This window comes from Marmota marmota, unplaced genomic scaffold (assembly GCF_001458135.2).
Source record: "Marmota marmota marmota unplaced genomic scaffold, marMar, whole genome shotgun sequence".
Taxonomy (NCBI): Eukaryota; Metazoa; Chordata; class Mammalia; order Rodentia; family Sciuridae; genus Marmota; species Marmota marmota.
Genome location: NW_025999880.1, coordinates 2,115,029 through 2,130,169, shown reverse-complemented (window position 1 = coordinate 2,130,169; position 15,141 = coordinate 2,115,029). Strand labels below are relative to the sequence as shown.

At 35.3% G+C, this 15,141-nt stretch overlaps 1 protein-coding gene across 1 annotated transcript in view; it reads left to right on the top strand.

The window, feature by feature from the left end:
• Appbp2 (amyloid beta precursor protein binding protein 2) overlaps window positions 1-15,141 on the top strand; it is a 47,873-nt gene that overhangs the window by 19,344 nt on the left and 13,388 nt on the right. The window contains exons 3-5 of the mRNA XM_015495370.2: window positions 1,876-2,027; window positions 6,941-7,064; window positions 13,308-13,476. Coding sequence (XP_015350856.1) covers window positions 1,876-2,027; window positions 6,941-7,064; window positions 13,308-13,476 — 445 coding nt within the window. The remainder of the gene's footprint in view (window positions 1-1,875; window positions 2,028-6,940; window positions 7,065-13,307; window positions 13,477-15,141) is intronic.

Below are 15,141 nucleotides of genomic sequence, written 5' to 3'. Positions count from 1 at the left end.
CTGTTGTATTCTGCTACCTTTCCTATCCTCTACTATCTCCCCTCCCCTCCCCTCCCATTTTCTCTCTCTACCCCATCTACTGTAATTCATTTCTCCCCCTTGTTTTTTTTTCCCTTTCCCCTCACTTCCTCTTGTATGTAATTTTGTATAACAATGAGGGTCTCCTTCCATTTCCATGCAGTTTCCCTTCTCTCTCCCTTTCCCTCCCACCTCTCGTCCCTGTTTAATATTAATCATCTTCTCATGCTCTTCCTCCCTGCTCTGTTCTTAGTTGTTCTCTTTATATCAAAGAAGACATTTGGCATTTGTTTTTTAGGGATTGGCTAGCTTCACTTAGCATAATCTGCTCTAATGCCATCCATTTCCCTGCAAATTCCATGATTTTGTCATTTTTTAGTGCAGAGTAATACTCTATTGTGTATAAATACCACATTTTTTTTTTTTTATCCATTCATCTATTGAAGGGCATCTAGGTTGGTTCCACAGTCTAGCTATTGTGAATTGTGCTGCTATGAACATCGACTTAGCAGTATCCTTGTAGTATGCTCTTTTTAGGTCTTTAGGGAATAGACCGAGAAGGGGAATAGCTGGGTCAAATGGTGGTTCCAGTCCCAGCTTTCCAAGGAATCTCCATACTGCTTTCCAAATTGGCCGCACCAATTTTCAGTCCCACCAGCAATGTACAATTATTTATTTATTTTTATGTGGTGCTTAGGATTAAACCCAGGGTCTTACACGTGCTAGGCAAGTGCTCTGCCACTAAGCTACAGCTCCACAACTCCCATCACCACTATCTTAATTTTAGAACATACCATCATTCCAAAAGGAAAAAATGTTAAGTCACTCCCTATTTCCTCTTAACCTTAATCCCTAGCTGATCATTAATCTTTATGTCTTTATGGATTTGCCTATTCTAGATATTTCATGTAAATGGATCATACAATATGTGTCTTTTTGATTGACCCTTTCACTTAGTGTAATATTTTCAGGGATATTATTATTTATGTTGTTCCTACTTTCCCTTTTTTAGGACTGAATAATTTTGTGTTATATGGATAATACTCTTGTTTATCCAGTCTTCCATTGATGAATGGATGGGGTTGTTTATATCTTTTAGTTATTATGAATAATGCTGTGGTGAACCTTCATTGATAAGATTTTGTGGACATATTCTCATTTTGGGAGGTATATGCCTGGGGTGTATACATATGGTAACCCTATGTTTAGCTTTTTGAGGAGCTGCCGGACTTTATTAGAGCAGCTGCACCATTTTACGTTCCTATCGTTAATGTATAAGGGTTCCAGTTTTTCCACATCTTACCAATACTTAAAAAAAAAAAAAAAAAAGTTATGACCTTTTTCTTGGATGGGAAGTGGTTTCTCATTGTGATTTTGATTTACGTTTCCATTGTCACTAATGATATTAAGTATCTTATGTTTATTGACTGTGGATAGATCTTTGGAGAAATATCTGTTCAAATCCATTGCCCATTTTTAATTGAGGTCTTTCTTTTTTTTTTTTAACTGGAGATTAAACTCAGGGGCTTTACTATTGAGCTATATTTATATTCCCCAGTCCTTTATTTTTATTTTTTATAATTTGTGACTGGGTTTTCTAAGTTGCTGAGGTTCGCCTTGAACTTGCAATCTTCCTGCCTTCGTCTCCCAGGTCACTGAGATCATAGGCATACACCGGTGTACCTGGTGATGGGCTAAATTTTTAATTTACTATAGCTTCATAATTCATAAGGCAAAATGCTTTCTATCTCATTTTATCTTGGAAAATAATGATACTAATATTAATAGAGAAAAGCAACTAGCTTTCTAAAAGGAAAGAAATAAGATTCCTCTATTAAATGTTTTTTTCTTTTTCAGACATTTGCTTCATCATTGTTTTCAGGCTTTGATGGATCATGGTGTTAAAGTTGCTTCAGTCTTGGCCTACTCATTTAGTAGACGGTGCTCTTACATAGCAGAATCTGATGCTGCAGTAAAGGAAAAAGCCATTCAGGTTGGCTTTGTTTTAGGTAAGTAATACTATTAGTAGGGGAGAGTTTTATCCTATTATGAACTCATAGTAAACCCAACAATAAAGGATTTCTCCAGGAATTTCCCAAAGTCTATATGGGGAAGTTATGAGGAAAATATCAGAAGAATTAGGTATAATTTATTGGATATTAATGCTGTGCTAAGCACTACACTAGGTATTTAAATGGCATTATCCTAAATTCTCATGACGTTCCAGTGAAGTAATGATATTTTTAAAAAATTTTTTGTAGTTGTAGATGGACTAAATGCCTTTATTTTTTATTTATTTTTTGTTTGTTTATTTTTATGTGGTGCTGAGGATCTAACCCAGTGCCTCACACATGCTAGGCAAGTGCTCTGCCACTGAGTTACAGCCCCAGTCCTGAAGTACTTTAACCTTTTACATATGAGGAAATAGAAAAGTTGAATAACCAGATCAAGTCACATAGCTAGTAAAGAGCTAAGTTTAGAATCTGTGTCTATATGATTGATTACAAAGCACATATCTTTCTGTCATGTCATGCTGCTTCCAAACTCTTTCACCTGCTTAGTATTTGCTGTGGCATGGGACTTAATCCTTTTGGGGCTCAGTTTTCTAGTCTCTAAAATGAGGGTTATTCTGAATTGCTTCATGGAGATGTTATGAGGATAATGAAAACATAAATGTAAAAACATTCTGGAAGAGTTTTGCATGATATACATACAGAAAAATATTGTTTATTATTTGTAAACATTTCACAAATGTATATAGATAAATAATGTTTCAAGCTTGAAATTGTTGTTACCTTCTTTCCCTATTTGAAAAAGTTATTTTTTAAAGCATGTGTTCTTTTTTTGTTTATAACTTTATTTATTTATTTATTTTTAGTACTGGGAATTGAATTCAGGGACACTCATCTACTGAGCACATCCCCAACCATATTTTGTATTTTATTTAGTTGCTTAGTGCCTTATCACTGCTGACTGGCTTTGAACTTGTGATTCTCCTGCCTCAGTCTCCCGAGCTGCTGGGATTATAGGCATGCACCACCACGCCCAGCCTATAACTTTATTTTATTTATTTTCTTATATGGTGCTGAGAATCAAACTCAGGGCCTCACATGTGCTAGGCAAGCACTGTGAACCCAACCACTGAACTCAACCCCAGCCCTAAAAAGTTATTTTTTAAAAATAACTTATTTTGAGGGGCTGGGGGTGTGGCTCAAGTGGTAGCGCGCTCGCCTAGCATGCGTGAGGCACTGGTTTCGATTCTCAGCACCACATAAAAACAAAATAAAGATATTGAGTCCATCTAAAAAATAAAAAATATTAAAAAAAAATTAACGGGCATGTTTTCTCTCTCTTGTGTGCACACATTTTTTGCCAGCAAGTTTTCAAGATCATTTCCTTCAGTCTTTAAACAGTTCTTCGTAGTGGTCTTTCCAGTTTGCTGGGCGCACTTCAAAACATTCTTTTCTGAAAACAACGTACAGCTTTTATCCTTGAATTGGCTCATGGAAGTTTGGGAAAAAAAGGATTGTTTAAAGAATGTCTCTGAAAATAGAGAATATATGATCTTGACCGATGTTAACAGTGACAACCCTTTAGTTCTAGAAGGTAATATGAAAATTGCTATAGAAAAAAATTTATTATCAAAAAAGGTGAAAGACAGGAAAGGTGGTATTCATTGAGTTTTTCTGTCATATCCACATGTATGTACACCAACCTGGCCATTGTGATGTGCTAGATAGATATCTTGGAGATTGAACCAAGCCCTTGCAAATTCAGAATCATATCATCAGACTTAATTATGAAATCATTCAGAGAGTGAAGAAACTTTATGCCAGAAGTACACAGTAGTAAAGATTTTTAAAATAATAACAACCTTTTTGAGACATAATTCTTAAACAGTATAATTTGAACATATAATGTGTACTTTTCAGTGATATTCCATACACTCACAGATTTTATAGACATCATCAGAGTAGGTTTTAGAACATTGCCATCACCCCAATAGAAACCTATACCCTTTAACAGCCATTCCTCATTTCCTTCTTATTCCAGGCCAGTATCAGTCTACTTTTTCTTTCTGTAGATTTACCTGTTGTAAATTATTAATATAGACTCATAAAACATATGGTCTTTGTGACTAGCTTGTTTTAGATAGCATAATGTTGTCAAGGCTTATCCTTGTTGTAGAGATAGAATTTAATATAACAAAATTTTTAAAAGATTTTTTTAAGATGGACACAATATTGTTACTTTATTTACATTTATATGATGCTGAGAATTGAACCCAGTGCCTCACATGTGCGAGGCAAGAGCTCTACCACTGAACTATAACCCTAGCCCTGATATCACAAATTTTTATTAGAGCACTGAAAATATAAAAAGGGAACCCCTGGAATGTTTTTATTATGAATAATAGCAACTCCAAGAATCAGCTACTACATTTGGGCTTAGGGAACCAAACAAATAGGTTTTTATTGTGTAATTCTTTTGATGCTAGGGATTGAACCTAGGGACACTTTACCACTGTGCTACATCCTCACTTTTTAACATCTGAATACAAGGTCTTTCTAAGTTGCTGAAAGTCATACCAGGTTGCTAAGGCTGGCCTGCAGCTTGCTATCCTCCTGTGTCCCAACTCATTGGGATTACAGGCATTTATCACCATGCCTACCTAATTGTGAAAATTTAAAGCTTGAGGAACTGGAATGCTGCAACATTGATACCAGTGCCTCAAAGCTCTGGAAAGGGGGTCCAAGAACTAGCAACAGGCTAGCTGTTGCTGGTATTATTGATAGTGTGCTATGAAACTGGTTTTGCAAGTATTGGAAAACTCCAAGTGGAATTGACTGCTGCTGACTGCAATGAACTGCCACTGCCAGAGTGAAGAAACATATTCCTGTCAGCAATAGGAAAAGGTGTTACTTGCTTTTCCAGTCTTGGAGCCCCTGCTCTCTAGCACTTCCTATTGGCAGAACCCAACAGGGAGCCAGGTAAAGAAGGAGAAATGTGGTTTGAAGAATCCTTGCATCAACATCATAAAGTCTAGAAAGGAGATTTGAAGCTGAGAAACAGCATGATAATCAGCACATTATATAGTACATTGGTATGATAAGTAGAAGGTTGCTTAGTACAAATATTTATAATAATCTTATTATTCTAGTTTAGTCTCTTGGAAAGGGCCCTAAAATGTTCTAAAGCACAATTCTTTCCAATTAATGAAATAATATTTAGCTGTATGTTGCTTTAATTAAACATAAAACAGGGCAGGGTTGTGACTCAGTGGTAGAGTGCTTGCTTAGTATGTGTGAGGCACTGGGTCTGATCCTCAGCACCACATAAAAATAAATAAAGGTATTGTATCCATTTATAATTAAAGATATTTTTTTAAGATTATTATTATTTAAAAAAATTTTTTTTTAATATTTATTTTTTAGTTTTCGGCGGACACAACATCTTTGTTTGTATGTGGTGCTGAGGATCGAACCCAGGTCGCACGCATGCCAGACGAGCGTGCTACCGCTTGAGCCACATCTCCAGCCCCTAAAGATATTTTTTAAAAAACATAAAACATGGGTATGAGGAAATATATGTTGTTGGCTGACTCATTATTAACATTATTAAAATGACACACCATATATTTTATGCTACCAAGAAAAAAAAGTGCTACCACTATTAATGTTAGACACCAATTTTATGATCTGTCCTAATTTTAAAGATTCTAAAACATTCAAAAAGAGCTAGGTGCACTTGCACATGCCTACAATCCCAGTGACTTGAGAAGCAGGCAGAAGGATTACAGTTGAAGGTCAACCTCAGCAACTTAGTGAGACCTGGTCTTAAAATAAACAATAAAGGGGCTGGTGATGTGGCTCAGTGGTAGGGACTTGCCTAGCACATGTGAGACACTATGTTCAATCCTTAAAATCCACATAAAAATAAATAAATAAAGGTATTGTGTCTGCAACTAAAAATATATATATATAATAAATAAATAATAAAAAGGACTGGTGATGTAGTTTAGTGTTAAAGTACCCCTGGGTTTAATTCCTAGTACCTTAATTAATTAAAAATATAAAAAATGTGCAAAGTATGTGTTTTAGGATTGAAAAATACAGCAGTTTTGTTTTCTGGCTATTGCTAACTAATGCTGAGTAGCAACTTGAAAGTGTTCTTCATAATAGCAAATACAGATTTAGCCTCTGAAGTCACATAGTATGAATTTGAGTCTTTCCACTTATCAACTTGTAACTTGGTTTCTCTGCCTGAAGTCCCCCTCCCTCCCCATATTAAGTTGAGGCAATAAGGTTTGTGGCTCAGCGATAGAGCGCTCACCTAGCATGTGTGAGGCCCTGGGTTCGATCCTCAGCACCACATAAAAATAAATAAAATAAAATAAAGGTATTGTGTCAAATACAACTAAAAAATATTTAAGAAAAAAAGTTGGGGCAATAATAGCATTTAAGTTGAAAGTGTTTTGTGAAGATTAGATAAGAAAATTCATGTGGAATGTTTACCATAATGATACAAAGTAGTTTGTGCAGTGTAGTAAAATGCATCATTAGCCATTTTTTGAGATCAGGTTTCTTCAAAAAACAAAACAAAACAAAAGGACGGTATTTTGAGGTAATTGTCTAATACATTAAAGCTATTGCTAGTCAGTAAATTAGTTTCTTGCCAAAAGAATGAGATGACAAGCATCACCATCCCTTTTATGTGTATATTCATCTATGATGAGTAAGAAGAATGAGTTTATAAGAGCCATTTGTCTTTGCAATAAGGCCTACGGAGATTGAAAAGTTATATGTATACTGCAAGGTGAAAATATTAGTTTTTTAGTTGAGATAATATTCACTGTAATCATGTCATTTTAGCTTTCAGGCAATTTACTAAATTGTCTAAAGTTACTTTTCTTTTTCTGCAGGTGGTTTTCTTTCAGATGCAGGCTGGTACAGTGATGCTGAGAAAGTTTTTCTGTCTTGCCTTCAATTGTGTACCTTACATGATGAGATGCTTCATTGGTTTCGTGCAGTAGAATGTTGTGTGAGGTAAGTTGGAACAGATTCTGTAATTACATACTGTGATTGTATACAATGTCTTCTACAATTTTAGCTCTTTTAAGTGTGCTCTAACATCTGTGTAAATCTGTGAGATGATATTTCTATGTCATAATTTCATTAATCTGGCTTGTTTTCCATCTTCAGAATATAGTGAATCTGCTATGGATGTCTTAGCTTAGATTTCAGCATTATGAACCAGAATGTGAATCTGTATATCTCTTTGCTTTTTCATAGGGTTTATTCAGCAAACATTTATTGAAGATTTATGTGCTAGGAATTGTGCTAGGCAATGGGTTCTAGGAAACTCAAGAAATATATATATTTTAGTTGTAGGTTTAAATTTTATTTATTTATTTTTTATGTGGTGCTGAGGATCAAACCTAGTGCCTCACGCATTCTAGGCAAGCCCTGTACCTCTGAGCCACAACCCCAGCCCACTCAATGTTTTTTTTTTCTCTTTTATTTTTTCATTATATTGGTGATTGAACTCAGGTGTGCCCTACCACTGAGCTGATGAGTTAGCAAAGCCAAACCCCTTCAGAGCTAGAATATAGATATAGTCTAGATATTAAATCCATTGTTGATTTAAGCTAAAATTGAGTATAGCGCTTTTTCTTTTTCTTTTTTTTTTTTTGGTACTGAGGATTGAGCTCAGGGATGCTTAACCACTGAGCCATATCCCCAGCCCTTTTTTATATTTTATTTAGAGACAGGATGTCACTGAGTTGCTAAGTACCTCACTAAGTTGTTGAGGCTGGCTTTGAACTCAGAATCCTCCAGCCTCAGCCTCCCAAGCTGTTGGGATTACAGGCATATGCTACAACACCTGGCTTTTTTTTTTTTTTTTCCTCCAGTCTTTTAAGGATGTTATTGTCCTGTTTATATAGTTACCTGTGTAATGGAAACATTCAAATCCTGAAGTTAGCTTTTTAGTTTGCAATCTTAGTTATAAATAAGTTGGAAGCTTATAATTGCCCATATGTCTGTTAGAAGTACTATATGATAAATTATAGGGATATTTGTGTGCAGAAACTATAAAGGGATTAGTGTTTGGGTTTATAATCTGTAGTACTGATGAAAATAATCTTTCTGTCATCTGCCTTTTTCTGCCTATTTTATCTTTTTAAGAATAGGAGATAAGACTATCTCATAGTGGTGTGGGAAGTTAAATATTTCTATGTGTATGAACTAGTTTATTAGGAATAGAAAAGCTATTAACATTTTTTTTCTCATGTGCTTGATTTTTATTCACAGGATCAGAAGATCTATTCCATCCAGATAACCTAATTTTTCTAATTTTTAAGGCTTTTGTATAAATTTTACTTTAGCCTAACACACTGGGTTAGTTTTCTTGCAGGACCTGGGCACTTTCTCTCCTTCCTTGTTTGTCATTTCTAGCAAGTAGCTCACATCTTTAGGGTTGCAAGTTGTTTTCTCTCTCAGGAGAAAAAGGAAGGGCAGAAGGCTCATTCCAGCTGAGTCTGCTTTTTTCTTTCTCCTTCCTTCCTTTGCTTACCTGTTTCTTAAACGGGAAAGCTAGGATTCATTATAGTCTTTAACCCATGTAAGGTGTTCTAGGGAGTAAAACATTTTTAATTGTGCATATAGCTACCTTGAATGAATTCAGGGTCTGCATTAAGAAAGAAAGGAAAGAGGATAGTGAATAGGTAGCTAAAAATACAGTAAATAATATCTTTGGAACAAGCACATGGAAATTAGAATGTTGTCTAGACTAAGAAACAATAGCATTTATAGTTTCAGCTTACTGTCTGTGTACTAGGACAAGTGAGTTTGTACTTACAAATTAGAAATTTCAGAGCTGGGGTTGTAGCTGAGTGGTAGTGCACTTGACTAGCATGTGTGAGGCACTGGGTTTGATTCCTAGCACCATATAAAAACAAATAAAATAATTATGTCCTTCTACAACTAAAAGTTATATGGATATTAAAAAATATTTTTTGAAAGAAATTTCAAAATAAAAATTTGCCTCTACACAACTATACTAGCCAAATTCTTCATCAATATAAGTATATGTAATATAGTTAGTATGTAGTATATAATCATCTACTGAATATTAATTTAAATAAAAAGATTACACTTTGCTAATTTAGATGTGTTTAAGGCATGGGAAAATTTGGGGTTTTAATTGACCATGTGTTTAGTTGAATTGGAAAAGAAATGTTTTTCAGAACAGATACTAATGGAATCCTTTGGTAAATCTCAGGGTTTTTGAGCTTGATGCAAGAGTAAAGTGTGTTCTTCAATTTAATATTATAAAGTCAGTTTCTAATCTAAGGCTGGCATTGAAACATAGAGCAAATGTCAGAGAGCCTTCTTGGTCTTTCTGTAGTTAAACTTGGTACCATTTTTTTTTTTTTTTAGTAGTTTTTTTTTTTTATTCCTTTTTAACTCTGCCTATTTCCCTTTACTCGTTTTTGTTGTAGTTTTTTGTTCATACATGTCTATTGCCAAACAAATTTTAAAATACAGAAACTAGTAACTATTAATAAAATAAATGTTGTACATAATCTCACTGCCCAGAAACAATCAGAATTACTATGCTATTATTCCCTTAGTATACAAAAGTAGTTGGTTCTAAGACCCCCATGGATACCAAAAATATTTTTGGATGCAAAATGAAATTACTTTGTATTAGGCATATATGATAGCCTATTTCTTTAAGCATACTTTGGGAGAATAGAGAAGTAACAGCATTATAAATGTCTCATCTTGGTGGGGAAAGTAGGAATGGGCATCATTATTTAATGTCCAAATACCAGTTTTGAGCGGAGGGAGCATGGGTTAGAAGGATTAGAAACTTGATCAACTGATATAAGGAAAGAAAATATAGACATGACTAAGTATGATATATAAAAATAAGATGAAAAGATTATAAGCATTTATAATGATTATTATAATACATGTAAATCTTCTTAGTTCCTCAAATTGCCAAAAGGGCTAAAATAAAATCTAGCCATATATTGTTAAGAGGAGATACACCAAAACAATAATGTTGACAATGAAGAATTCAGGATAAAAACAAAAGGGATTTAGTTGGTACAAAAGGGATATTGATAATAGATTGTGTAATTCACAAATAGCAGTGCATCCTCAAAATACAAAGCATTTGATAAAATGATAATACAGTGTTACCAGGCGTGGTGGCACACATCTGAAATCCCAGCTGCTCTGGAGGCTGAGACAGGAGGGTCAGGAGTTCAAAGACAGCCTCAACAAAGGCGAGGTGCTAAGCAACTCAGTGAGACCCTGTCTCTAAGTAAAATACAAAATAGGGCTGGGGATGTGGCTCAGTTTTAAACGCCTCTAAATTCAATCCCTAGTTTGAACTCAAAAAAGGAGGAAGAAAAAAAAAAAAGATGATACACCATTGAGTGCAGATTAATGCAGAATTCATGGAGATTATCAAGGAAATAAGTTCTTTCCATCTTCCTGTTGTCTGTTGTGAGTCTGTTGTTTTGGGCTAGCTCTCCAATGCCAGGTATCAAGTACAGATTCCACATTGTCCATAAAAAGAAATACTCCCTTCCCAAGCACTATTTTTCTTTGAAGATAAGGAACCATCCAGTTGAGTTACCCATTAGTTTTACAAGTTTACTTGGCTCTGACTTGTAAAAAAGATACTTGGAATTTTAGAATAACCTTAGAATATTATTTTGTATAAGGGTTTTATTCTTTTTGAAATGAAGATAACTGTGGTGATTATTGGCACTACACTATAGTATGTATACACCACCTATTGATTAAATGTCTTTCTAATCAATAGTCCTTAGCTTTTTTTGAAGTTGTTCTGTTTCCCTGTGAAAGAAATGATAGAGGAGAAAAAATTGAATTTTTCTCATTTTGGGTTATTAACCTGTTAATATTTTTGGTGTAGCTAAAAAAAGAAAAATCTTAAGTTTCTACTTGTGATACCCCTGAAGAATGCTTCCCAACCTTTCCGTACTTGTTCCCTTCCTTCTCCCCCTGACCCCCCCCCCTTTTTTTTTTTTTTTGGTGCTGGGAATCAAAGCTAGGATCTTGTGCATGCTAGGTTAAGTGCTCTATCACTGAGCTACACTCAGCTCACTTGGATTTCTTTCCTTTTTTTTCTTTTGTGTATGTGAGGTGCGGGGTTGGAGGGGATACTGGGAGTTGAACCCAGGTATGATCTACTATTGAGCTATATTCCTAGCCAATTTTATTTTTTATTTTTCATTACATTGTCCAAGCTAGTCTTAAACTTGGAGTTCTCTTGACTCAGCCTCTCCAGGAGCTAGGATTAGGCAGGTGTGACCATACCCATGACTATTTCTTCTAAATTTATGTTCCTATGCTTACAATCCAACCCATCCATCACTCCTAAATGTTTACCCAAGCCAAATGAACCCAGGGGTGTTTTACTGCTGAGCTGTAACCCCAGCCTCTTTTATTTTTTTGAGATAGGGTCTCACTAAGCAGGGTAACATTAAGCCTGTAATTCTCCTGCTTCAGAAAGAAACACTGGGATTACAGGTTTGTGCCTCTGAACCTGTCATTTGGCTTTCATTTAAAATATCTTTTATACTTTCGTTCCTTTTCAAGCTGAGCATCAGAAATTTGCATTAGCCTAATACAAAGAAAATAATATTGCCCTGACATAATGTTCAAGCCATCATTATAATAAGATATATTTATTTAGTCCTAACATTGTGCTCATGTGTTATATAGATGTACAGTCTATTGCTATTTAGACTTTATTCTGATCTAAAGTGTTTTAGTATTCTTGAATATCATTAAGTTGATTGATGGGCTGTACAGTTACTTTATGTAAAGAACACTGTATTTTCTGCCACCAAGGATAAAGGTTAGCAGTAACTGATATACTGCTATTTCCCATAAAATAAGCAAAAATGAGCATTCATGAAATCAGTGACCAAGTATTATGCAAATATACTAAAATAAGAATGAAAAGTAATGGTGGGTAATCGTATCTCAGGCTGATTTTTATTTCCTTCATTATTTTCCTTTCCTTTCCTTGACCCTCCACCCCAATATTGAGAATTGAACCCAGGAGTGCTCTACCATTGAGAACTATATCCCCAGTCCTTTTTATTTTTATTTTGAGACAGGCGTCTCAAAGTTGCCTAGGCTGGCCTTGAACTTGGGATACTCCTGCCTCTGCCTTCTGAAATAGCTGGGATTACAGGTGTGTGCCATCACATCTGGTCTATTGTCCAAATTTCTTTCTTGGGGATTGAACCAAGGACTTTGTGCATGAGAGGCAAGCACTTTACCAACTGAGCTATATCCCTGGCCCTCTTTTTTTTTTTAATACCTGGAACTGAACTTAGGGACCCTCAGCCCCTGAGCCACATTCCCAGCCCTATTTTGTATTTTATTTAGAGACAGGGTCTCACTGAGTTACTTAGCATCTCTGTTTTGCTGAGGCTGACTGTGAACTCGAGATCCTCTTGCCTCAGCCTTCTGAGCCACTGGGATTACAGGTGTGTACCACCACACCTGGCTATTTTCAGATTTCTTATACTGAAACTATTACTTTTGGATTTGGAACCAAAAAAGTAAATTTTTTTTTTTTTTTTTTTTTTTTTTTTTTATATAGCACATGCTGAGTACACAAAGTGTTCAAAATACTTAGAGAAGATAAGAAATCAAAATTGGATCAGGTTAATTATGTGAAGTTTCTTGGAAGAACATGTATTCTACTTTTTTTGTTGTTGTTGTTTATTCTGGTGCTGGGAATTGAACTCAGGCACTTAACCAATGAGCCACATCCCCAGCCCTATTTTGTATTTTTTATTTAGAGACAGAGTCTCACTGAATTGCTTAGCACCTCGCTGTTGCTGAGGCTGGCTTTAAACTTGTGATCCTCCTGTCAGCCTCCCAAGCTGATGGTATTACAGGTGTGCGCCACCACATCTGGCCTGTATTGTACTTTTTATGGGCCTTAATTAACCCTAGTCTGGGCCAATTTTTTTCTGATGTTGCCTCATTTCTTTCATCTGTCTTCAGTTATTTAAGCATTACATAGTAATTATAAGTTATCAGGGGGCTGGGGATTTGGCTCAGGCGGTAGCGCGCTCGCCTGGCATGCGTACGGCCCGGGTTCAATCCTCAGCACCACATACAAACAAAGATATTGTGTCCGCTGAAAACTAAAAAATAAATAAATAAGTTATCGGGTTATATGTGCTGGAATACCAGAAATAAAGGACAGTTATTTGTGTTTTACAGGTTGCTTCATGTACGAAATGGAAACTGCAAATATCATTTGGGTGAAGAAACATTCAAGTTAGCTCAGACATATATGGATAAACTGTCAAAACATGGCCAGCAAGCAAACAAAGCTGCACTCTATGGGGAACTGTGTGCACTCCTATTTGCAAAAAGTCATTATGATGAGGTAAGTGTTTTGAGGTATATGTCAGTGTGACCAATAATTGCCCATAAAACAGATAAATCAAATAGTCTTCTCATATGCTTTATAAATCTCAGTTTCACATATTAAGTTTACTTAAAGCAAGTACACATTTGTAATACTTAAGATAATATTAAAGAAGTATTTATCAAATGGATTTCTTTAAAATTTTTTATTTAGTTGTTGATGGACCTTTATCTATGTATTTATTTATTTATTTATATGTAGCGTTGAGAATTGAACCCAGTGCCTCACACATGCTAGGCAAGCTCTCTACCACTGAGCCACACAGTCCCAGCCCCGTGTGTGTGTGTGTGTGTGTGTGTGTGTGTGTGTAAAATTCATTTGACAGGGGTGGGGTTGTGGCTCAGTGGTAGAGGGCTTGCCTAGCATGTGTGATATGTGAGGCACTGGGTTCGATTCTCACCACCACATATAAGCAAATAAATAAAGGTCCATCAATAACTAATAAAAATATTTAAAATAAATAAATGTGTGTGTGTGTGTGTGTGTGTGTGTGTGTGTACGTGTACAATTCAGGGCCTTTTTTTATTTTTTAATTTAACCAAGTATTTCTCTGCCTAAATTGTTTTAGTGATATCCTCTGGTAAGTAAACCTTAATAGATGTTTTTGATTAGATGTGTAGTTCTGGGTGAACTCTCATAACTTGGAAGCTAGATTTTTATTTATGCCTTATAGCATTGCTTTTCTCCTTCCTCCTCCTCATGAATAAGATTGCTTCATTCCTAGTTTTATACTATTAAATTAATGCTTTGGTGATAATAAATACATAGTTGACTAGTGTGCTTTGCTGCTTGGTTGCTTTATTTTATGGGACAATATCATAATTATTTCATGCTATCAGTCATCATTTAGCTTTCATATTTTAAAATTATCCCTATAATTATTTTTGTCCTATTCCAAGTATATATGCCATATTTAAAGGGAAATTACAATTAGCAGTGATACCAGAAAATTATAGAATAGTTGAAAAAGGATGTTTGTGCCTTTTTAATATTTATGTAAGAATACTTAAGACTGACATGTAAAAATCTAAAATCCATATCAGTGTGCCTATAGTTTTTCAGGAAATAAGTGTATGTGTAATTTTTTGATGTTGAGATCCTGTGTCTGCTAAATTTGTTCTGTGGGTGGATTGTTTTATTGCCCCTTATGTGCAATGAGTGATGCATAATTGTTTATCAACTTAGATGTAGGGCTTGGCCCCTTTTTCTAATTCTTACACACCAGAAAACAGCTCCATTCACAGAAGATCTTTGTGCAGATACTTGACTTCATGGAAAATGAGAGTGAGGTTAACAATAGATATTAAGTAATACCTGTCTTTAAAAGTTCTTAGATGCTGAGCTGGGGTTGTAGCTCAGTGGTAGAGCGCTTGCCTAGCATGTGTGAGGCACTGGGTTTGATTCTCGGCACCACATATAAATAAATAAAATGACAACTAAAAAAAAATTAAAAAACAAAAACAAAAAACAACAGTTCTTAGATGCACCAACATCTTTTTATGTTTGCATAGGAACTCAGCCATCTCTGCTTCCTCTTTCATCATTTCCTTTCTTTTCTTTTTTCCCTCATACTGCTTTCTAGAACACTGTAGTCATGTCCCCCACCTCACCCCCCCATCCCCC